Below are 23,355 nucleotides of genomic sequence, written 5' to 3' on the forward strand. Positions count from 1 at the left end.
TATCGCCCCTCTGACAGTGCCGCGCTGCCTCAGTACTGCCTCTCCAACAGTGCAGCACTCCCTCCATCACCGATCTCTCCCTCCATCACCGATCTCTCCCTCCATCGCCGATCTCTCCCTCCATCACCGATCTCCCCCTCCATCGCTGATCTCCCCCTCCATCACCGATCTCTCCCTCCATCGCCGATCTCCCCCTTCATCGCCGATCTCCCCCTCCATCGCCGATCGCCCCCTCCATCCCCGATCTCTCCCTCCATCATCGATCTCTCCCTCCATCACCGGTCTCTCCCTCCATCGCCGATCTCCCCCTCCATCGCCGATCTCTCCCTCCGTCGACGATCTCTCCCTCCGTCGCCGATCTCTCCCTCTGTCGCCGATCTCTCCCTCCGTCACCGATCTCCCCCTCGATCACCGATCTCCCCCTCCATCGCCGATCTCTCGCTCCATCACCGATCTCCCCCTCCATCGCCGATCTCCCCCTCCATCGCCGATCTCCCCCTCCATCGCCGATCTCCCCCTCCATCGCCGATCTCCCCCTCCATCGCCGATCTCTCCCTCCATCGCCGATCTCTCCCTCCATCGCCGATCTCTCCCTCCATCGCCGATCTCCCCCTCCATCGCCGATCTCCCCCTCCATCGCCGATCTCTCCCTCCATCACCGATCTCCCCCTCCATCGCCGATCTCTCCCTCCATCGCCGATCTCCCCCTCCATCGCCGATCTCCCCCTCCATCACCGATCTCCCCCTCCATCGCCGATCTCCCCCTCCATCGCCGATCTCCCCCTCCATCGCCGATCTCTCCCTCCATCGCCGATCTCTCCCTCCATCGCCGATCTCTCCCTCCATCGCCGATCTCCCCCTCCATCGCCGATCTCCCCCTCCATCGCCGATCTCTCCCTCCATCGCCGATCTCTCCCTCCATCGCCGATCTCCCCCTCCATCGCCGATCTCTCCCTCCATCGCCGATCTCTCCCTCCATCGCCGATCTCCCCCTCCATCGCCGATCTCTCCCTCCATCGCCGATATCTCCCTCCATCGCCGATCTCTCCCTCCATCGCCGATCTCTCCCTCCATCGCCGATCTCCCCCTCCATCGCCGATCTCTCCCTCCATCTCCGATCTCTCCCTCCATCGCCGATCTCTCCCTCCATCGCCGATCTCTCCCTCCATCGCCGATCTCTCCCTCCATCGCCGATCTCGCCCTCCATCGCCGATCTCTCCCTCCATTGCCGATCTCCCCCTCCATCTCTGATCTCCCCCTCCATCACCGATCTCCGCCTCCATCACCGATCTCTCCCTCCATCAGCAATCTCTCCCTCCATCGCCGATCTCCCCCTCCATCGCCGATCTCCCCCTCCATCGCCGATCGCCCCCTCCATCACCGATCTCTCCCTCCATCAGCTGTCTCTCCCTCCATCGCCGATCTCCCACTCCATCACCGATCTCTCCCTCCATCGCCGATCTCTCCCTCCATCGACGATCTCTCCCTCCATCGCCGATCTCCCCCTCCATCACCGATCTCTCCCTCCATCACCGATCTCTCCCTCCATCACCGATCTCTCCTCCATCGCCGATCTCTCCCTCCATCGCCGATCTCTCCCTCCATCGCCGATCTCCCCCTCCATCGCCGATCTCCCCCTCCATCGCCGATCTCCCCCTCCATCGCCGATCTCTCCCTCCATCGCCGATCTCCCTCCATCACCGATCACTCCCTCCATCGCCGATCTCTCACCCACCAATGCTGATCACTCACCAGTGCCATGGGATCCTTTATATCATCTGCGAGGGAAGACGGGGCCTCAGTTTAACGTGTCATCTGAAAGACGGTACCTCTGACAGTGCAGCCCTCCCTCAGGGGGAGTTATCATCCTGGATTTTTCTCCTCAAGTCTCTAAACCTTGTGACTCAGGATGCAGGAGTGCTGCCCACTGTGCCAATGCTGACGTACTGTGTGACGTAAGAAAACTACTAGGCACTTGGTCTGAGTATTAAACCAGGCTTTAATCAACTGTTTTTCAACATGGAGATCTGGTTGTGTCCTTCACTAGTTCCTGTTAAAGAATGTCCTGAGCAAGCTAGGCCCATGCCCGAGTATTTATACTCTCCCTGGACAGCGCCACCCGCAGGCCGCCCAGTATCATTTCATAAGTCATTTCCACATGAATGACAAGATTCATGTCACTGTGCAACAACAGCTCGCAGTGGGATGGGAAGAGTGGTGTATTGGGATTTTCAGAAGGCCTTCGATAATGTCCCACGCACTAGGTTGGTGAACAAAATTAGGGCACATGGAATTGGGGGTAATATACTAGCATGGATTGAGAATTGGTTAACAGACAGAAAACAAAGAGTAACATAGAAACATAGAAGATAGGAGCAGGAGTAGGCCATTCGGCCCCTCGAGCCTGTTCCGCCATTTAATGAGATCATGTCTGATCATCCAAATTCAGTACCCTGCCCCTACTTTCTCCCCATATCCCTTGATTTTTTTAGCCTGGATTCTCCCGCCATCGCGAACATCCTTCCTGCATCTAGTCTGTCTAGTCCTGTTAGAATTTTATAAGTTTCAATGAGATCCCCTCTCACTTTTCTGACAGTGCAGTGCTCCCTCAGTACTGCCCCTCTGACAGTGCAGCACTCCCTCAGTACTGCCCCTCCGACAGTGCGGCACTCCCTCAGTACTGCCCCTCCGACAGTGCAGCGCTCCCTCAATACTGCCCCTCCGACAGTGCAGCGCTCCCTCAGTACTGCCCCTCCGACAGTGCAGCATCCCCTCAGTACTGCCCCTCCGACAGTGCAGCACTCCCTCAGTACTGACTCTCTGACAGTGCAGCACTCCCTCAGTACTGCCCCTCCGACAGTGCAGCATTCCCTCAGTACTACCCCTCTGACAGTGCAGCGCCCCCTCAGTACTGCCCATCTGACAGTGCAGCACTCCCTCAGTACTGCCCCTCCGACAGTGCAGCACTCCCTCAGTACTGCCCCTCTGACAGTGCAGCGCCCCCTCAGTACTGCCCCTCCGACAGTGCAGCATCCCCTCAGAACTGCCCCTCCGACAGTGCAGCACTCCCTCAGTACTGACTCTCTGACAGTGCAGCACTCCCTCAGTACTGCCCCTCTGACAGTGCAGCGCCCCCTCAGTACTGCCCCTCTGACAGTGCAGCTCTCCCTCAGTACTGCCCCTCCGACAGTGCAGCACTCCTCAGTACTGCCCCTCTGACAGTGCAGCGCCCCCTCAGTACTGCCCCTCCGACAGTGCATCCCCTCAGTACTGCCCCTCCGACAGTGCAGCACTCCCTCAGTACTGACTCTCTGACAGTGCAGCACTCCCTCAGTACTGACTCTCTGACAGTGCAGCACTCCCTCAGTACTGCCCCTCCGACAGTACAGCACTCCCTCAGTACTGCCCCTCTGACAGTGCAGCGCCCCCTCAGTACTGCTCCTCCAACAGTGCAGCAAATGCTGCCTTCCCAGTGTCACCTGAATTCATCAGCGATTTATAAATGTTTAACCGTAACTTTATACTTGGAGAATTTATGGTCATGCAGAAATAGCCTTTTAGCTTCATCAATGTGCTTCATAGGTTGAAGTACTGTTGGAGTGTAATGAGTTATTCAGCTAAATGCAGCAGACATTCACTGGCCCAAGAACATCAATGAAGTTAACTACCAGTGTTGAGCAGGTGCTTGCACAACTGGATGCTGTCTGTGAAATAATCGTACATGACCCTCATCGTGCATCTGAACTGGCAGACCGAGCCTCCGTTTAAGGCCTCTTCCAAATGGGAAAGCTACAGGGTGTGCAGTGGTGATCAGGAACCTTAAATTGGAAAATATTGGCAACATATAGTGAAATGTACACCGTGGCGATGAGGGCAAATAAACACGGACAGGTGGATATGCTTGGGTCCTGTTGATTGGAGCTTGCGATTGGTGGGATCTTCATCCAGTGGTTCATTTCTCACACAATTTCCCACCCAGTGGCTCATGGTCACCTGGCCATAAAGGCTTCAGACGCTGGCACTAACCTAAGCAAATCAGAGCAGAACCAATTCCTAAAAGGGCAAGAGGCTCCCTGCACCAATCGTGACTCAGTCACCCTAGAAGTGGGGGAAGAAAGGGAGATAGACACAACCTTTAAGCAATAACTTCCTGTAACTGTCCCAAGTACAGAGTTATTGGAATGGGAGGGCTATACGAACAGAGCTCCGAACCTGCCAGCAGGTGTAGAAATTGACCTTCAAATCTCTACTTGCTCCCCTTAGTTTGAACAGGCCCGTTTGCAGGACGTGGGTATGAGATAAAACAAAACTTGATAAAAAAAATAAACATGTACATTAATAAGTCCAGCAACGACACCGCCCAAATTCTTCAACAGCACCTCCCGAACCTGCAATCTCTACCGCCTCGGAAAAGCAGGTGCGGGGGACCACCAGCACCGCTAAGTTCCCCTCCAAGTCACGCACCATCCTGCCCTGAAATTGCAGAATGTTAGCATAACCTCTGTCTTCCCAATTACAGCAGAGATATTAACCCATTTTATTATATGCCTAGCTTGGAGAAGAATACATGCAAGTGGGACTAATTGGAGAGCTCGACCAAAGAGCTGGCACGGGCCCGATGGGCCGAATGGTGCCCTTGTGTGCTGTACGATTCTGTGATTTAAGAAAATTAGAAAAATGCCTCCACTCCTCTATCCAGTTTGAAGCGGACTCCTATTGGCAGCCACGATCCAGGTACAGGCATCCCAATTTCAGGGCCTTGGGAGAAATTCTGCTGCGGCATCTTATGGGCACGTTACAGCTGTTACGTACTATAAAGGAAACGGGCAACCTTGCAATTCAAAAAACAAAATCCAACCCTATTGCTTAATGGTGGAGAGAGCTTTATGAGCAGAAAAAGATAATGAGTGAATCATTGTCACCAACATTCTACGTGGAGTTTTTGGACTGAAAAGAATGGAGGTACGGGTGAAGTAGCTCGAAGGCTTGCATTTCTATCGTGCCTTTCATGAGAAACTTCTTTACCCAGAGTGTGGAACTCGCTACCACAGGGAGATGAGCTGAATAGCATCGATGCATTTAAGTGGAAACTAGATAAACACGAGGGAGAAAGAAATAAGAGAATATGCTGATAGGGCGAGATGAGGTAGGGTGGGGAGATGAGGTAGGGCGGGAGGGGGTGAGATGAGGCAGGGTGGGAGGAGGAGATGAGGTAGGGTGGGAGGGGGTGAGATGAGGTAGGGTGGGAGGGGGTGAGATGAGGTAGGGTGGGAGGAGGAGATGAGGTCAGGTGGGAGGAGGAGATGAGGTAGGGTGGGAGGGGGTGAGATGAGGTCGGGTGGGAGGAGGAGGAGATGAGGTCAGGTGGGAGGAGGAGATGAGGTAGGGTGGGAGGAGGAGATGAGGTAGGGTGGGAGGAGGAGATGAGGTAGGGTGGGAGGAGGAGATGAGGTAGGGTGGGGGGGGTGAGATGAGGTAGGGCGGGAGGGGGTGAGATGAGGTAGGGCGGGAGGGGGTGAGATGAGGTAGGGCGGGAGGGGGTGAGATGAGGTAGGGCGGGAGGGGGCGAGATGAGGTAGGGCGGGAGGAGGAGAGATGAGGTAGGGGAGGAGGAGAGATGAGGTAGGGTGGGAGGAGGAGAGATGAGGTAGGGTGGGAGGAGATGAGGTAGGGTGGGAGGAGGAGATGAGGTAGGGTGGGAGGGGAGGAGATGAGGTAGGGTGGGAGGGGGTGAGATGAGGTAGGGTGGGAGGGGGTGAGATGAGGTAGGGTGGGAGGAGGAGATGAGGTAGGGTGGGAGGGGGTGAGATGAGGTAGGGTGGGAGGGGGTGAGATGAGGTAGGGTGGGAGGGGGTGAGATGAGGTAGGGTGGGAGGGGGTGAGATGAGGTAGGGTGGGAGGGGGTGAGATGAGGTAGGGTGGGAGGGGCCAGATGAGGTAGGGTGGGAGGAGGAGATGAGGTAGGGTGGGAGGGGCCAGATGAGGTAGGGTGGGAGGGGGTGAGAGGAGGTAGGGTGGGAGGGGGCGAGATGAGGTAGGGTGGGAGGAGGAGATGAGGTAGGGTGGGAGGGGGTGAGATGAGGTAGGGTGGGAGGAGGAGATGAGGTGGGGGGGAGGAGGAGATGAGGTAGGGTGGGAGGGGGTGAGATGAGGTAGGGGGCAAGATGAGGTAGGGTGGGAGGGGGCGAGATGAGGTAGGGTGGGAGGAGAGGAGGTAGGGTGGGAGGGGGCGAGATGAGGTAGGGTGGGAGGAGGAGATTAGGTAGGGTGGGAGGGGGTGAGATGAGGTAGGGTGGGAGGAGGAGATGAGGTGGGGGGGAGGAGGAGATGAGGTAGGGTGGGAGGGGGTGAGATGAGGTAGGGTGGGAGGGGCCAGATGAGGTAGGGTGGGAGGGGCCAGATGAGGTAGGGTGGGAGGGGGTGAGATGAGGTAGGGTGGGAGGGGGCGAGATGAGGTAGGGTGGGAGGAGGAGATGAGGTAAGGTAGGAGGGGGTGAGATGAGGTAGGGTGTGAGAAGGCTCGTGCGGAGCAGTGCCATCGATCAATTGGGGCAAACGGCATCGCAAAGCACTTCATAGCCAATGAAGTATTTAAGTATAGTCAGTCCCCTCAGTTCTGTACTGGGAGTGTCGGTCTGGTATCTGCACTGGGAGTGTCGGTCTGGTATCTGCACTGGGACTGTCGGTCTGGTATCTGTACTGGGAGTGTCGGTCTGGTATCTGCACTGGGACTGTGGGTCTGGTATCTGCACTGGGACTGTCGGTCTGGTATCTGCACTGGGACGGTTGGTCTGGTATCTGCACTGGGACTGTCGGTCTGGTATCTGCACTGGGACGGTCGGTCTGGTATCTGCACTGGGACTGTCGGTCTGGTATCTGCACTGGGAGTGTCGGTCTGGTATCTGCACTGGGAGTGTCGGTCTGGTATCTGCACTGGGAGTGTCGGTCTGGTATCTGTACTGGGAGTGTCGGTCTGGTATCTGCACTGGGAGTGTCGGTCTGGTATCTGTACTGGGAGTGTCGGTCTGGTATCTGCACTGGGACTGTCGGTCTGGTATCTGTACTGGGAGTGTCGGTCTGGTATCTGCACTGGGACTGTCGGTCTGGTATCTGTACTGGGACTGTCGGTCTGGTATCTGTACTGGGAGTGTCGGTCTGGTATCTGCACTGGGACTGTCGGTCTGGTATCTGCACTGGGACTGTCGGTCTGGTATCTGTACTGGGACTGTCGGTCTGGTATCTGCACTGGGACTGTCGGTCTGGTATCTGTACTGGGAGTGTCGGTCTGGTATCTGCACTGGGACTGTCGGTCTGGTATCTGCACTGGGACTGTCGGTCTGGTATCTGCACTGGGACTGTCGGTCTGGTATCTGTACTGGGAGTGTCGGTCTGGTATCTGTACTGGGAGTGTCGGTCTGGTATCTGCACTGGGACTGTCGGTCTGGTATCTGTACTGGGAGTGTCGGTCTGGTATCTGCACTGGGACTGTCGGTCTGGTATCTGCACTGGGACTGTCGGTCTGGTATCTGCACTGGGACTGTCGGTCTGGTATCTGCACTGGGACTGTCGGTCTGGTATCTGTACTGGGAGTGTCGGTCTGGTATCTGCACTGGGAGTGTCGGTCTGGTATCTGCACTGGGACTGTCGGTCTGGTATCTGTACTGGGAGTGTCGGTCTGGTATCTGCACTGGGAGTGTCGGTCTGGTATCTGCACTGGGAGTGTCGGTCTGGTATCTGTACTGGGAGTGTCGGTCTGGTATCTGCACTGGGAGTGTCGGTCTGGTATCTGCACTGGGAGTGTCGGTCTGGTATCTGCACTGGGAGTGTCGGTCTGGTATCTGTACTGGGACTGTCGGTCTGGTATCTGTACTGGGACTGTCGGTCTGGTATCTGCACTGGGACTGTCGGTCTGGTATCTGTACTGGGAGTGTCGGTCTGGTATCTGTACTGGGAGTGTTGGTCTGGTATCTGTACTGGGACTGTCGGTCTGGTATCTGTACTGGGACTGTCGGTCTGGTATCTGTACTGGGAGTGTCGGTCTGGTATCTGTACTGGGACTGTCGGTCTGGTATCTGTACTGGGACTGTCGGTCTGGTATCTGCACTGGGAGTGTCGGTCTGGTATCTGTACTGGGAGTGTCGGTCTGGTATCTGCACTGGGACTGTCGGTCTGGTATCTGCACTGGGACTGTCGGTCTGGTATCTGCACTGGGAGTGTCGGTCTGGTATCTGCACTGGGACTGTCGGTCTGGTATCTGCACTGGGACTGTCGGTCTGGTATCTGTACTGGGAGTGTCGGTCTGGTATCTGCACTGGGACTGTCGGTCTGGTATCTGTACTGGGACTGTCGGTCTGGTATCTGCACTGGGAGTGTCGGTCTGGTATCTGCACTGGGACTGTCGGTCTGGTATCTGTACTGGGACTGTCGGTCTGGTATCTGTACTGGGACTGTCGGTCTGGTATCTGTACTGGGACTGTCGGTCTGGTATCTGTACTGGGAGTGTCGGTCTGGTATCTGCACTGGGACTGTCGGTCTGGTATCTGCACTGGGAGTGTCGGTCTGGTATCTGCACTGGGACTGTCGGTCTGGTATCTGCACTGGGAGTGTCGGTCTGGTATCTGCACTGGGAGTGTCGGTCTGGTATCTGCACTGGGACTGTCGGTCTGGTATCTGCACTGGGAGTGTCGGTCTGGTATCTGCACTGGGACTGTCGGTCTGGTATCTGCACTGGGAGTGTCGGTCTGGTATCTGCACTGGGACTGTCGGTCTGGTATCTGTACTGGGAGTGTCGGTCTGGTATCTGCACTGGGAGTGTCGGTCTGGTATCTGTACTGGGAGTGTCGGTCTGGTATCTGTACTGGGAGTGTCGGTCTGGTATCTGCACTGGGACTGTCGGTCTGGTATCTGTACTGGGACTGTCGGTCTGGTATCTGTACTGGGAGTGTCGGTCTGGTATCTGCACTGGGAGTGTCGGTCTGGTATCTGTACTGGGAGTGTCGGTCTGGTATCTGCACTGGGACTGTCGGTCTGGTATCTGCACTGGGACTGTCGGTCTGGTATCTGTACTCAGTCTCTGGAGTGGGACAACCTTCAGACTCAGAAGAAAGAGTACTACCTCTTGAACCACAGCTCAGTATATCCCCAGCACGAACACAGCAATCTACCTTAAGCACCATCAACTCCTGTGGGATTGCTCCAATGGCAATTTTGAACATGCGGCCCATTTTAATTTTTTTTGCTGACTAGTTTTGAAGTTGGACTATGGCAGAGTAGCCCACATAGAATATACAGCACAGAAACAGGCCATTCAGCCCAAAGGATCTATGCCAGTGCTCCACACCAGCCTCCTCCCACCCCTCTTCATGCCACCCCATCAACATATCCTCCTATTCCTTTCTCCCTCGTACTTATCGAGCTTCCCCTTAAACGCACCTATGCTATTTTCATGAATTACTCCTAGTAATAAGTTCCACGTTCTCAGCACACCAGGGGTAAAGTCGTTTCTCCTGAATTCCCTATTGGATCAGATATTTACGACCGAGAGTTTTGGATTCCCCCACAGGCAGAAATATTTTCTCTACGTCTATCCTCTTGAACCCCTGCATAATTTGAAAGGCCTGAGTCAGGTCACCCTTCAGCCTTTTATTTTTATTTATTTATTTATTTATTTATTTTAAAAAGCCCCAGCCTGTTCAATCTTTCCCGATAGGTATAACTTCAGTGCTCTGGTATCATCCGTGTAAATTTTTTTACACCTTCCCCGGTGCCTCTATCATTTTTGTGATATGGAGAGCAGAACGATGTACAGTACACAAAGTGTGGTCTAACCAAGGTTCGAAACACGTTTAACATGACCGCAGAATGTGCCAAAACAATCCATCACTGTGGCTCCTCTAAAAATGAGCCTATGATGCAAGTCTGGGCCAGTATAGGTGCAGCAGAGGCATGGAACATTCATAGCATTGACGACTGCAGCTGTCCAAATCTGCAGGGGGGGGGGGGGGGGGGCAGCAGGGAGAGGGGCTGTGGGTACAGAATAGGGAAGGTAAGTCAGCACAAGCCAGCCCACCTAAAAGAAGCCAGGATTAGATGACCTGGCAGACGCATTCATTCATCACAAACTTTTTTTTTTGGGTGTAGTTTTCTCATGGGTGCTGGTTACTTTCAGACTCCGCTATTCCAACGCTCTACTGGCCGGCCTCCCATCGTCCACCCTCCGTAAACTGGAGCTCATCCCGAACTCTGCTGCCCCGTGTCCTAACTCACACCCAGTCCCGTTCACCCATCACCCCCTGCCCCGTGTCCCAACTCGCACCCAGTCCCGTTCACCCATCACCCCCTGTGCTCACCACCCCGTGTCCTAACTCACACCCAGTCCCGTTCACCCCTCACCCCCTGTGCTCACTGCCCCGTGTCCTAACTCACACCCAGTCCCGTTCGCCCATCACCCCCTGTGCTCACCACCCCCGTGTCCTAACTCACACCCAGTCCCGTTCGCCCATCACCCCCTGTGCTCACCACCCCGTGTCCTAACTCACACCCAGTCCCGTTCACCCCTCACCCCCTGTGCTCACTGCCCCGTGTCCTAACTCACACCAAGTCCCATTCACCCATCACCTCCTATGCTCGATGACCTACATTAGTTCCCAGTCTGACAAAACGCTGTGATTTTTTTTTTTTTTTACAATTCTCATCCCTTCATGGCCACAACCCAACCCCCACCACCATCTACTGAGCTCTAACCTCCTCCAATGCTCAAAGATCACTGCACTCCTCCAATTCCGGTCTCTAGCACATCCCTCCACCCTGGGCAGCTATGCCTTTAGCTGCCTAGGGTCCAAGCGCTTCCCTATCCACCTCTCTTCCCCTCCTCAGACCAAGCTTTGTCCCTTGTCCCAATACCTCCTGCATTGGCTGTGAAGTGCTTTGGAATATGCCGAGGTCGTGAATGGTGCAAGTCTTTTTATTTCTGTGGGGAAAAAAATCTCCGGACCCTGAAATTATGCTGTCGGTTGCTCAGACTAGTTTTAACTTTCCATTCTTTAGCCATCCTGAAGTTGTGAAAGGCGCTATATGAATGCAAGTTTGTCTTTTGTCAAGTCACTCGAGACATCTTGGTTCAGGGTCTCTGTCCTCTTCCTAACCCACCTCTTCCCAATCTCAGCTGCAACTTGAGATCCATCACTTCAGGTAGAATGAGAGATATTTAGATTGATATATTATTCACAGTGAAGTGGTAGGTTGAGACTGCAGTAAAATTGAAATGCTTACCTTTTTCATTCAAGAGAGAGAGATCATCATGGTGTTGAAAACCAGAATGGGAATTGCCAAATGGGGAAAATAAGCCTTGCACTTTGAACCAGTCTGAAAATAACTTGCATTTATACAGTGCCCTCAATGTGACTTTCCACAGGAGCATTAACAACATTTGAAACTGAGCCACAATAGGTGATATTAGAACAGGTGGAGAGGTGTAGGTTTTAAAGGAGCATCTTAAGGAGGGAGGCGGGGGGGGGGGGGGGGGGGGGGGTTAATTCTAGAGCTTAGGGCCTATGTTGCTGAAGGTACGGCTGCAAATAGTGGAGCGATGAAAATCGCTGATGTGCAAGAGGTCAGAATTGGAGGAGTGCAGAGATCTGAGGGTTATAGAGCTGGAGGAGGTTACAGAGATGGGAAGAGACGAGCGAGCTTAAACTGTTTCTCATGGGGCTGGAGTTTAGTGTTGTCCATTGGAGGGCAAGGGAGTTTCAGATCATCTGAAGCAGAATGAAGGGCTTTCTCCAATTGGATGAACCAAGGCAAACAGTGCACACACCAATGACAATTCATGCAAGTGCTGACAACTCTCCAAACAGTGCTTAAAATACCTTTTCCAAAATTACATACAAATAAATAAAAATTAATACAAGATAGTTATCAATAAATCCAATCCGGTATTCAGGAGAAACCTTTTAACCCGCGACCACAAGGAGTAGTGGAGGCGAATAGCACAGATGCACTTAGGGGGAAGCTGGATAAATATGAGGGGGAAAGGAATAGGTTATGCCGATAGGGTGAGATGAAGAGGGGGTGGGAGGCAGGTCGTATGGAGCAGAAACATCGGCTTCTGTGCTGTACGTTCTACTTAATTCATGGCGGTTACTTGCATTTTACTACAGAATATGCTTCAGTCATCTAACCAGCCAGCAAACAAACACACGTGGGTCACATTGAGTCAAGTTAGCTCATTAAAGCAACAAACCACATGCGCAATGAAATTTAAAAAAGAAAGTGTGGCCCGTGGCACACAACGGCCATTCCAACCAGGGGACATTCAGGATACAAGCAGAATCTGTACAACGCAAGTCATCACTGATAAAGATTGAGCCATAAGCATCAGTAGCAAACATTTATTTTCTTTTATAGTCCAAAATCCAACATTGGTGCAACAGAAACTATGGAATGGCGCGATAACAGGGCTTCTTACACAAAGAATCAAGTTAACTGTATAAAACACACAGATAGGGTTTGCAAACACTCAATACATTCTACAACAATAACTTACCAATATAAACTAGCGTAACATTTACACTACAGTCAAGATTGTAAACATTTGGCACATTTGTAACCAAAAGAAGAATTTAAATCGATCAAAGTGCTCCACTAAACGCCAATAAATAGGAAAAAACTTGGGAAGGGACGTTCCTCATCTGCAGCACTCTATCAAGTGGGCTGAAATGCAGTAGATTAACGCACTTTGCATTCATCTTCCAACCTGAATATTCAACAAAATGAATTGCTGAAGGGAAATCAAGCATGGCCAATGGGAAGCTGAGTCATTGCACGAGATGGAAGAGGTTGGAGTCCCAGTGATGTTGGTGAATGAGCTGAACGGGATAAAGAGAGAGAGATTAGGTTCCAATAATATTAATCAATAAAAAAAATTTACAAGCACCAATACTAAACTTAGGCAAATTGACAATTGCTGGCAAGGCCGGCATTTATCGCCCATCCCCAATTGCCCCTTAAGGTGGTGGTGAGCCACCTTCTTGAGCTGCTGCAGTCCATGTGGTGAAGATGCTTTCATAACTACTAAGGGAGGGAGTTCCAGGATTTGGACCCAACGATGAAGGAACGGCAATATATTTCCAAGTCAGGATGGTGCGCGACTTGGAGGAGATGGTGTTCCCATTCGCCTGCTGCCCTTGTCCTTCTAGGTGGGGAGGAGGTCGCGGGTTTGGGAGGTGCTGTGGAAGCAGGTTGTTGCTAATTTATAAGAGTCAGCCGTGGCTCAGTGGGTAGCGCTCACTCCTGGGTCAGAAGGTTGTGGGTTCAAGTCCTGTGCCAGAGACGGGGCACAAAATCTAGGCTGGCACTCCCAGTGCAGTATGAGGGAGCGTTGCATTGTCGGAGGATCAGTACTGAGGGAGCGCCGCACTGTCGGAGGGGCAGTACTGAGGGAGCGCCGCACTGTCGGAGGGGCAGTACTGAGGGAGCGCCGCACTGTCGGAGGGGCAGTACTGAGGGAGTGCCGCACTGTCGGAGGGGCAGTACTGAGGGAGTGCCGCACTGTCGGAGGGGCAGTACTGAGGGAGTGCCGCACTGTCGGAGGGCCGCACTGTCGGAGGGGCAGCACTGAGGGAGCGTTGCACGGTCGGAGAGGCAATCTTTCCCATGAGATGTTACTGAGGCCCCGTTTGCTCTCAGGTGGATGTAAAAGATCCCATGGCAGTCACCGAAGAGCAGGGGAGTTCGCCCCAGTATCCTGGTCAATATTTATCCCTCAACCATCGCAATAAACAGATTATCTGGCCATTATCCCATTGTTGTTTGTGGGAGTTTGCTGTGTGCAAATTGGATGCTTGGTTTCCTACATTACAACAGTGACTACACTTTAAAAGTACTTAATTGGCTGTAATTGGGACATCCGGAGGTCATGAAAGGCACTATTGAAATGCAAGTCTTCTTTCTTTAAATGACAGTTATTAGAACATAAGAAATAGGAGTAGGCCATTCAGCCCTTCGAGCCTGCTCCACCATTCAATAGGATCATGGCTGGATGCACGTGGTTCAGAGGTGGAAGGGTCAGACAGGCTCCCAATCATTTTCAATGCAGATCCTTGGCCTGAAAAGTGTGCGAATGATGGGACTTCCATCGGGCACCAAAGGTAGCCCAGGATTGGGAGAACACTGTGGAATGTTTGGAATTCTGGATCAGATTGTTCGGAAAGTTATCCTTATGCTTATCTTTTACCTCAACTCCACTTTCCTGCACTATTCCCCATATCCCTAGATTCCCTCAGTATCCAAAAATCAAATCAATCTTTCTCTTGAATATACTCAACGACAGCCTCCACTGCCCTCTGGGGTAGAGAATTCCAAAGATTGTGAAGAAATGCCTCACCTCAGTCCTAAATGGCCGACCCATAAATTCAGAGGCTGTTCTCGACTCCCTAGCCAGCGGAAAAATCTTCCCAGCATCTACCCAGTCAAGCCCCCTTAAGATTTTTATATTTGTGATATCATCTCATTCTTCTAAAACTCTCGTGAATATAGGCCTAGCCTGCTCACTCTCTCCTCAGGACAATTGCCCCATCCAGGGAATCAGTCTAGTTATCCTTTGCTGCGCTCCCTCTAAAGCAAGGATGGCCTTCCTTGGTTGAGACCAAACCTGCACACACTACTCCAGATGTGGTCTCACCAAAGCCTTATAGAATTGCAGTAAGACTTCTTTACTCTTGTACTCCAATCCCTTTAATAATTGTAATAAAGGCCAACATACCTTTTGCTTTCCCCAATTGCTGGCTATACCCACATGTTAATTGTGATTTATGTACATGGACACCATTTCCCAGTTTCTCACCATTAAAAACATTCTATTTTTCCTACCAGCAACTAACCTCACATTTCACCATATTATGCTCCATCTCAAGTTCTTGCCCACTCACTTAACCTGTCCATGCCCCTTTGCAGGCTCGGTGTCCTTCTCTCAGCTTACTTTCCACCTAGCTTTGTATAGTCAGCAAACTTGGATATAGATTGTAAATAGCTGAGGCCCAAGCACTGATCCTTGCGGCACTTCACTTGTTACTGCCTGCCAACCCGAAAATGACCCGTTTATTCCAACTCTGTTTTCTGTCCGTTAACCAATCCTCAATCCATGCCAATATATTACCCCCAATCCCATAAGCCCTAATTTTGTGTAATATTACCCTCATATGGCACCTTATCAAATGATTTTTGAAAATTCAAATACATTACATCCACTGGTTCCCTTTATCTACCCTGCCAGTTACAACCACAAAAAACTAATTTGTCAAACACTATTTCCCCTTTCATAAATCAGTGTTAACTCTGCCACACCCCCAATAGATTCCAGCATTTTCCCTACTACTGTAGTCAGGCTAACTGGCCTGTAGTGACCGTTTTCTCTCTCCCTCCTTTCTTGAATAGCAGGGTGATGTTCGCTACCTTCCAATCGCAGGGACCATTCTAAAATCTAGGGAATTTTGGAAGATCACAACCAATGCATCCACTATCTCTGTAGTCACCTCATAAAACCCCAGAATGTAGGCCATCAGGTCCATAATAATATGACTAATAAGATTAGAAAAAAAGTATTTTCTTTCACTTGACAAGAAAGCTTGCAACATAATGCTGGTTTTGCAACACTTACTGGCAATTCCCAAACCACAACTCACCAGACCTGTAGTTTGGGAAGCAAAATATTTCGCTACATTCCAATTGCATCATGTCTCAACCTGCCACAGGAGTCGGCCACTCAGCCCCTCAAGCCTGTCCCGTCGATCTAATTGAATGGCAGAACACAAAGGGCTGGATAGCCTACTCCCTTGTGCGAGGACAGGAGCTCGCTAGGAATCACAACAAGAAAACAAAACATTTAATCCTCAGAATTCGCACACATGACCAGAGTTTTAACAAAAACCTTGAGAGGTTATGAAACTTTTTTTTTTGTTTTTTTTTTTTTGCACACTCCTCCTTTCAGCCCTTATTATTTTTATAAGCCAAATTGTCTGTTACAAGAATTATTCATGTTTTGTAAGAGATGAAGCCGTATTATAATTATTGGCAATACCACACCCATTCAAGAATGTTGAAGCACACCCAAGATAAACCAACTCCGTAATAGACTAATTAACTCGCACCATTTCCAGTTACAACGAAGTAACATTGAGGGGACTGAAATACACTAAAATCTTCCAATACACTCTAATCAGATAAACTAGGGTTGGTGTCATAGTTGACGCAGGGAGGCGCTTCCGACCATATATCTGGGCCTTCAAGACCACCTATTTCCACCTCCAACATCACCCATCTCCACCCCTGCCTCAGCTCATCCGCTGCTGAAACACTCATCCATGCCTTTGTTATCTCTAGACCGGACTATTCCAACACACTCCTAGCCAGCTTTCCATCTTTCACCCTCTAAACTTGAAGCCATCCAAAACTGCTGCCAGTGTCCAAACTCGCACCAAGTCCCGTTCACCCATCACCCTGGTGCTCGCTGACCTACATTGGCTCCCAATTAAGGCAAGTTAAGAAACACCTCGATTTAAAAATTCTCATCCTGGTTTTCAAATCCCTCCATGGCCTCTTCCCCCTCCCCATCTCACTAATCTCCTCCAGCCCCACAACCCTCTCAGATCTCTGGGCTCCTCCAATTTTGGCTTCTTGTGCATCCCTGATTTTAAACTGCTCCACCGTTGGTGGCCGTGCCTTCAGCTGCCTGGGCCCCAAGCTCTGGCATTCCCTCCCTAAACCTCTCTTTCCTCCTTTAAGACTCTCTTAAAACCTACTTGACACCTGCCCTTCTATCTCCTCGCATGGCTTGGTGAGACCACATCTTGAGTATTGTGTGCAGTTTTGGTTGCCTTATCGGAGGAAGGATGTTCTTGCCATGGAGAGATTGGGCTTATACGCGCTGGAGTTTAGGAGAATGAGAGGGGATCTCATTGAAACTTATAACATTCCAACAGGACTAGACAGACTAGATGCAGGAAGGATGTTCCCGATGGCAGGGGAGTCCAGAACCAGGGGTCACAGTCTAAGGATAAGGGGTAAGCAATTTAGGACAGAGATGAGGAGGAATTTCTTCACCCAGAGAGAGTGGTGAACCTGTGGAATTCTCTACCACAGAAGGCAGTTGAGGCCAATTCATTAAATATATTCAAGAAGGAGTTAGATATATTTCTTAAGGCTAAAGGGATCAAGGGATATGGGGAGAAGGCAGGGACCGGGTACTGAATTTGGATGATCAGCCATGATCTCATTAAATGGTGGAACAGGCTCAAGGGGCCGAATGGCCTACTCCTGCTCCTATCTTCTATGTTTCTATGAAATATTTCTTTGGCAGTGAAGCGCCTTGGGATGTTTTACTAAGTCAAATGAGCTATAGAAATACAGATTGTTAAATTTATGGTAGAATACATTAAGATCCTTGGGAGGAGTATGGTCATGAAGCACAAACTCTCAAAAGGAGTTCAATCATATCCTCCAATCTATAAAAGACCTCTTTCTCTCTCACTTAAAACAAAGTACACTGGCCACCTTGCCCAATACCTTCAAAAAAAAGACGAGTCAGACGTGGGATGCGCTTAACTCGTTACTGAACACCTTTTAGACATCTACTTCCTCCTCCTCCACCGGCGCACCGTGGCAGCAGTGTGTACCATCTACAAGGATGCAGTGCAACAACTCGCCAAGGCTTCTTTGACTGCACCTCCCAAAACTGCGACCTTGAACACCTAGAAGGACAAGTTCCCCTCCAAGTCTCACACCACCCTGACTTGGACGTACATCGGTCGTCCCTTAATCATCGCTGGATCAAAATCCTGGAACTCCCTACCCAATGGGAGCACCTTCACCACATGAGTATAGTTAGCAAGGCCAGCATTTATTGCCCATTCCTAGTTGCTCAGAGAAGTTGGTGGTGGGCTTTTGTGAACTGCTGGTAGCAATTTTGGTACAATTCAGTGGTTTGCTGGGCCATATCAGAGGACAGTTAAAAGTCAACCACATTGGTGCGGGACTGAAGTCACATAGGAATGGGAAAGAACATATTTCCCTCGCTAATGGACATTGGTGATCAACAGTTTCATGGATATTTCTACAGATACCAGCTTTCTTCTAATTAAAGCCCAAATTCAAATTCTCAAACTGCTGTGGCAAGATTTGAATTCACAGCCTCTATTATTATTAGTACTATAACATAACCACTACCCGACCATACCTGGTAACTTGCAAGCATTGAAAGCTGGACAAAATGAAGAACTCTGGTATACCATTTCTCCCACAAAAATATTCTGGTTTCAAGAACAAGATTTGTTGGGACACTTGAAAGAGAACTTGCATTCATATGGCACCTTACACAACCTTAGGATGTCCCAAAACCCTTTACAGCCAATTAAGCACTTTTTCCCCCAAGTGTAGTCAGCGTTGCAATGTAGGAAACAGCAGCCAATTTTCACACAGCAAGCTCCCACAAACAATGTGATAATGGCCATTTTTAATGATGGTGGTTAAAGGATAAACTTGGCCAGGACAGTCAAATTAGTGCAGACAGCACATCCCCAGTGCTGCCCCTCCCCCACAGCGCACCCTCCGTACCGCCACTCCCCCACGGCGCATCCTCTGTACCGCCCCTCCCCTACAGCGCACCCTCCGTACCGCCCCCCCCACAGCGCACGCTCCGTACCGCCCCCCCCCACAGCGCACCCTCCGTACCGCCCCCCCCCACAGCGCACCCTCCGTACCGCCCCCCCCCACAGCGCACGCTCCGTACCGCCCCCCCCCACAGCGCACCCTCCGTACCGCCCCCCCACAGCGCACCCTCCGTACCGCCCCCCCCACAGCGCACCCTCCGTACCGCCCCTCCCCCACAGTGCACCCTCCGTACCGCCGCCCCCCCACATGGCGCACCCTCTGTACCACCGCCCCCCCACATGGCGCACCCTCTGTACTGCCCCCCCACATGGCGCACCCTCTGTACCGCTGCCCCTCCCCCACAGCGCACCCTGTACCACCACCCTCCCTCCCCCGACAGTGCGGCGCACCCTCTGCTCCACATTACAAGTGTCAGGTTGGATTATGAGCTCAAGTCTCTGGAGCGGGACTTGAACCCACGACCATCTGACTCAGGCAAGAGCCCCATCACTACCCACTGAGCCACGGCCAACACTAGGCCCTAAAACACTGGTAAAGCAGAGCCAAGTCTAATCACACTCCATTACTTGGTGAACTTACTTTCCATGTAGGTGTGTAAGGCAGTCAACATCTGTCCATCCGGTGCTACATACGCAGAGTAGGTTATTTCATCTAGCATTGGTGATGAGACTCGTGCCCGTTGTGCCGACGTCTCGGGGGTAGTCGACAGGTGATTCGGACTCACGTGCTTTTTATGACGCGCTCTACAGTTCTGAAACCAAACCTGTAAACATCATTTTGCCAATTTAGAAAACAATATATAGTGCTTGCAAAACTACACTAGAGATATCACAATCGAGTCACTTCAGGACTGGCTAGAATCAAACAAAAACACACTGTTAGACATCAATTAATCTTGCAGTGAAGGAGGCCATTCGGCCCATCGTGCCGGCTCTTTGAAAAGCGCTCTCCAATTAGTCCCACGCCCCTGCTCCTTCCCCCATACCGCTTCAAAATTTAGTATTTCTCCAATTCCCTTTTGAAAGTTACTATTGAATCTGCTTCCACCGCCCTTTCAGGCAGCGCATTCCAGATCACAACAACTCGCTGCGTAAAAAACATTAAAAAAAAAAAAAATGCTCATCTCCAGTCTGGTACTTTAGCTAAAAATCTTAAAATGTGCCCTTTGTTTACCAACCCTACTGCCAGTGGAAACAGTTTCTCCCCCTGTACTGTATCAAAAACCTTCATTTCACCATGTGTCAGGGGGGTAATGCAAAGTAATTGTAGCGAGAGTGAAGTTGCACTGATTTCAGATGAGAAATTACAAGTAGGGGGCACAAGGTTCCTCGTGCTGGATGTTGTAATGCTACTATCCCAGTGCAAGCCACCTATTAATTCATTCAACAACTTGCATTTATATAGCACCTTTAACATAGTAAAATGTCCCAAGTCACTTCACAGGAGCGTAAATCAGACAAAATTTGACACCGAGCCACATGAGGAGATATTAGGGCAGGCGACCAAAAGCTGGGTCAAAGAGGGAGATTTTAAGGAGCGTCTTAAAGGAGGAGAGAGAGGCGGAGAGGTTTAGGGAGGGAATTCCAGAGCTTAGGGCCCAGGCAGCTGAAGGCACGGCCGCCAATGGTGGAGCGATTAAAATCAGGGATGTGCAAGAGGCCAGAATTGGAGGAGCGCAGAGATCGCAAAGGGAGGTTAGAGAGATAGAGGAGAGACGAGCATTTGAAAACAAAATGAGAATTTTAAAAATGCTGGACCAGAAGCCAACATAGGTCAGCGAGCACAGTACATGGAGAGCTATTAGTCAGAGCGATTCAGAGGAGATCGTAACCAGCAAGAAGCAAACCCAACACATTTGCAGATAAGGTCACCAAATCCCTCAGTTGTTAGCTGAACACATTGCTAGGTGTGTATATAAAGCACGACTACTGTCACTTATATAGCACTTCTGACAGAAAAGCATCAAGGTGCTTCACAGAGGTGCACGGGGAAAGAAAAATGGGAAAAACAAAAGAAATTTAGGAAGGGCGACCAAAATATTGATCGGGGTGGGGGAGGGGAGGTTTAAGAACTTGCATTTATCCAAGGTCTAAGACCGGTTTACAGAACGTGTGTGAATGCACGAAGCGTGGTTAATAAGGTTGATGAGCTGCAGGCGCAAATAGTCACATAGGAATATGATGTCATGGCGATAACAGAGACCCGTCTCAAAAAAGGGCAGGATTGGGTACTAAATATTCCTGGATATACGGTGTTCAGGAAAGATAGGGAAGGAAAGAAAGGAGGTGGGGTGGCAGTATTGATTAAGGAGAATATTACAGTGCTGGTGAGAGAGTATGTCCTGGAGGGGTCAGGGACAGCATTTATTTGGTTTGAGTCCAGAAACAATAGAGATGCCATTCCACTACTAGGTGTATTCTATAGGCCACCAACTAGTGGGAAGGATATAAAGGAGTAAATTTGCAGGGAATTTATGAGGAGGTGCAAGAACTATAGAGTCGTGATAATGGGAGACTTCAATTATCCTAATATAGACTGGGTTAGTAATAGCGTAAAGGGTAGAGAAGAGGAAGAATTTCTGAAGTGTGTTCAGGAGAACTTTCTTGATAAGTAAGTTTCTGGCCCAATGAGGAAGGAGGCATTGCTGCATCTGGTCCTGGGGAATGAGGTGGATCAAGTTTTAGTAGGGGACCATTTAGGGAACAGCGATCATAGTATCATAAGGTTTAGGTTAGCTATGGAAAAGGACAGAGCAATCTAGAGTCAAAATACTTAATTGGAGGAGGACCAATTTCAGTGGGTTGAGAACAGACCTGGCCCAGGTAAATTGGAATCAAAGATTGGCAGGCAAAACTAACTGAACAATGGGCTGCCTTTAAAGAGGAAATGGTTCGGATACAGTCGAGGTACATTCCCACAAGGGGGAAAACATAGAAACATAGAAGATAGGAGCAGGAGGCCATTCAGCCCCTCGAGCCTGCTCCGCCATACAATGCAATCATGGCTGATCATTCAAATTCAGTACCTGGTCCCGGCTTTCTCCCCATATCCCTTGATCCCTTTAGCCTTAAGAAATATATCCAACTCCTCCTTGAATATATTTAATGAATTGGCCTCTACTGCCTTCTGTGGTAGAGAATTCCACAGGTTCACCACTCTCTGGGTGAAGAAATTCCTCCTCATCTCTGTCCTAAATGGCTTACCCCTTATCCTTAGACTGTGACCCCTGGTTCTGGACTCCCCGACCATCGGGAACATCCTTCCTGCATCTAGTCTGTCCAGTCCTGTCAGAATTTTATAAGTTTCAATGAGATCCCCTCTCATTCTTCTAAACTCCAGCGAGTATAAGCCCAATCGACACAATCTCTCCTCCTACATCATTCCTGTCATCACAGGTATCAGCCTGGTGAATCTTCGCTGAACTCCTTCCATGGCAAGAACATCCTTCCTCAGATAGGGCGACCAAAACTGCACACAATACTCAAGGTGTGGTCTCACCAAGGCCCTGTACAACTGCAGCAAGACATCCTTGTTCCTGTACTCGAACCCTCTCGCTACGAAGGCCAACTTACCATTTGCCTTAACTGCCTGCTGCACCTGCATGCTTACCTTCAGCAACTGGTGCACAAGGACACCCAGGTCTCGTTGCACTTCCCCTTCTCCCAATCTATTGCCATTCAGATAATAATCTGCCTTCCTGTTTTTGCCACCAAAGTGGATAACCTCACATTTATCCACGTTATACTGCATCTGCCGTGCTGCTGCCCAATCACCCAACCTGTCCAAGTCATCCTGGCGTTTCTCGGCATCCTCCTCACAGCACACACGCCCACCCAGCTTTGTGTCGTCTGCAAATTTGGAGATATTACATCTAGTTCCCTTGTCTAGATCATTAATATAGATTGTGAATAGCTGGGGTCCAAGGACCGATCCCTGCGGTATCCCACTAGTCACTGCCTGCCACTCGGAAAAAGACCCGTTTATTCCAACTCTTTGCTTTCTGTCTGCAAACCAGTTCTCTATCCAAGTCAATAAAAGGTAGGGCAACCAAAGCCAGAGCTCCCTGGATGACAAAGGAGATAGGAAAGTAAGATAAAAGCAGAAAAAAGGGGTGTATGACAGATGTTAGGTTGAGAATACAGAAAGTTCAGAGGGGAAGTGAAAAAGGAAATAAGCGTGACAAAGAAAGGGTATGAGAATAGACTGGCAGCTAACAAAAAGGAATCCAAAAGTCTTCTATAGGCATATACAGGAAACTCTGGTATCCGGCACCGACGGGACCGGGATGGTGCCGGTTGATTAAAAATTCCGGGTGACAGAGAGGGTTATCTCCGAGGCTATTTTTAAACAAAGAGTCAGACTCCTGTTATTGAGGGGTTCGGACTTCCGACAGTGCCAAGAAGCCGAGTAGTGGCAGTTTGGAGAACTACCCCCACTGACTAACTCGGCCACTGCGGGAGACTCGGACTCAGCAACATTGCCGGTTATTGAAGTGTTGTTTTCGGTGTATGAATTTTGCCAGTTAAGAGAATTCCGGATATTTAGGTGCCGTTTAAACGAGAGTTTCCTGTAAATAGTAAACAGGTAGCAAGAGAGGAGAGGTGGGGCTGATTATGGACCAAAAAGGAGACCGACACTTGGAGGCAGAGGGTATGGCTGAGGTACTAAATGAGTACTTTGCATCTGTCTTTG

At 50.5% G+C, this 23,355-nt stretch overlaps 1 protein-coding gene across 7 annotated transcripts in view; it reads right to left on the reverse strand.

The window, feature by feature from the left end:
* Window positions 1-12,373: 12,373 nt before the first annotated feature.
* The window catches only part of LOC147122419 (LIM/homeobox protein Lhx8-like), a 51,436-nt gene continuing 40,454 nt past the window's right edge, over window positions 12,374-23,355 (reverse strand). For 6 of the 7 annotated variants that reach the window (XM_085983565.1, XM_085983558.1, XM_085983560.1 and 3 more), the window contains 2 exons: window positions 19,243-19,426; window positions 12,374-12,866 (listed from right to left, as the gene is read on the reverse strand). In XM_085983565.1, coding sequence (XP_085839691.1) covers window positions 12,790-12,866; window positions 19,243-19,426 — 261 coding nt within the window. In that variant the 3' untranslated portion in view covers window positions 12,374-12,789. The remainder of the gene's footprint in view (window positions 12,867-19,242; window positions 19,427-23,355) is intronic. The other variant, XM_085983559.1, reaches the window with a different exon arrangement.

The sequence above is a fragment of the Somniosus microcephalus genome, chromosome 3 (assembly GCF_052327205.1).
Source record: "Somniosus microcephalus isolate GS21.2 chromosome 3, FLI_Smic_1.0, whole genome shotgun sequence".
NCBI lineage: Eukaryota > Metazoa > Chordata > Chondrichthyes > Squaliformes > Somniosidae > Somniosus > Somniosus microcephalus.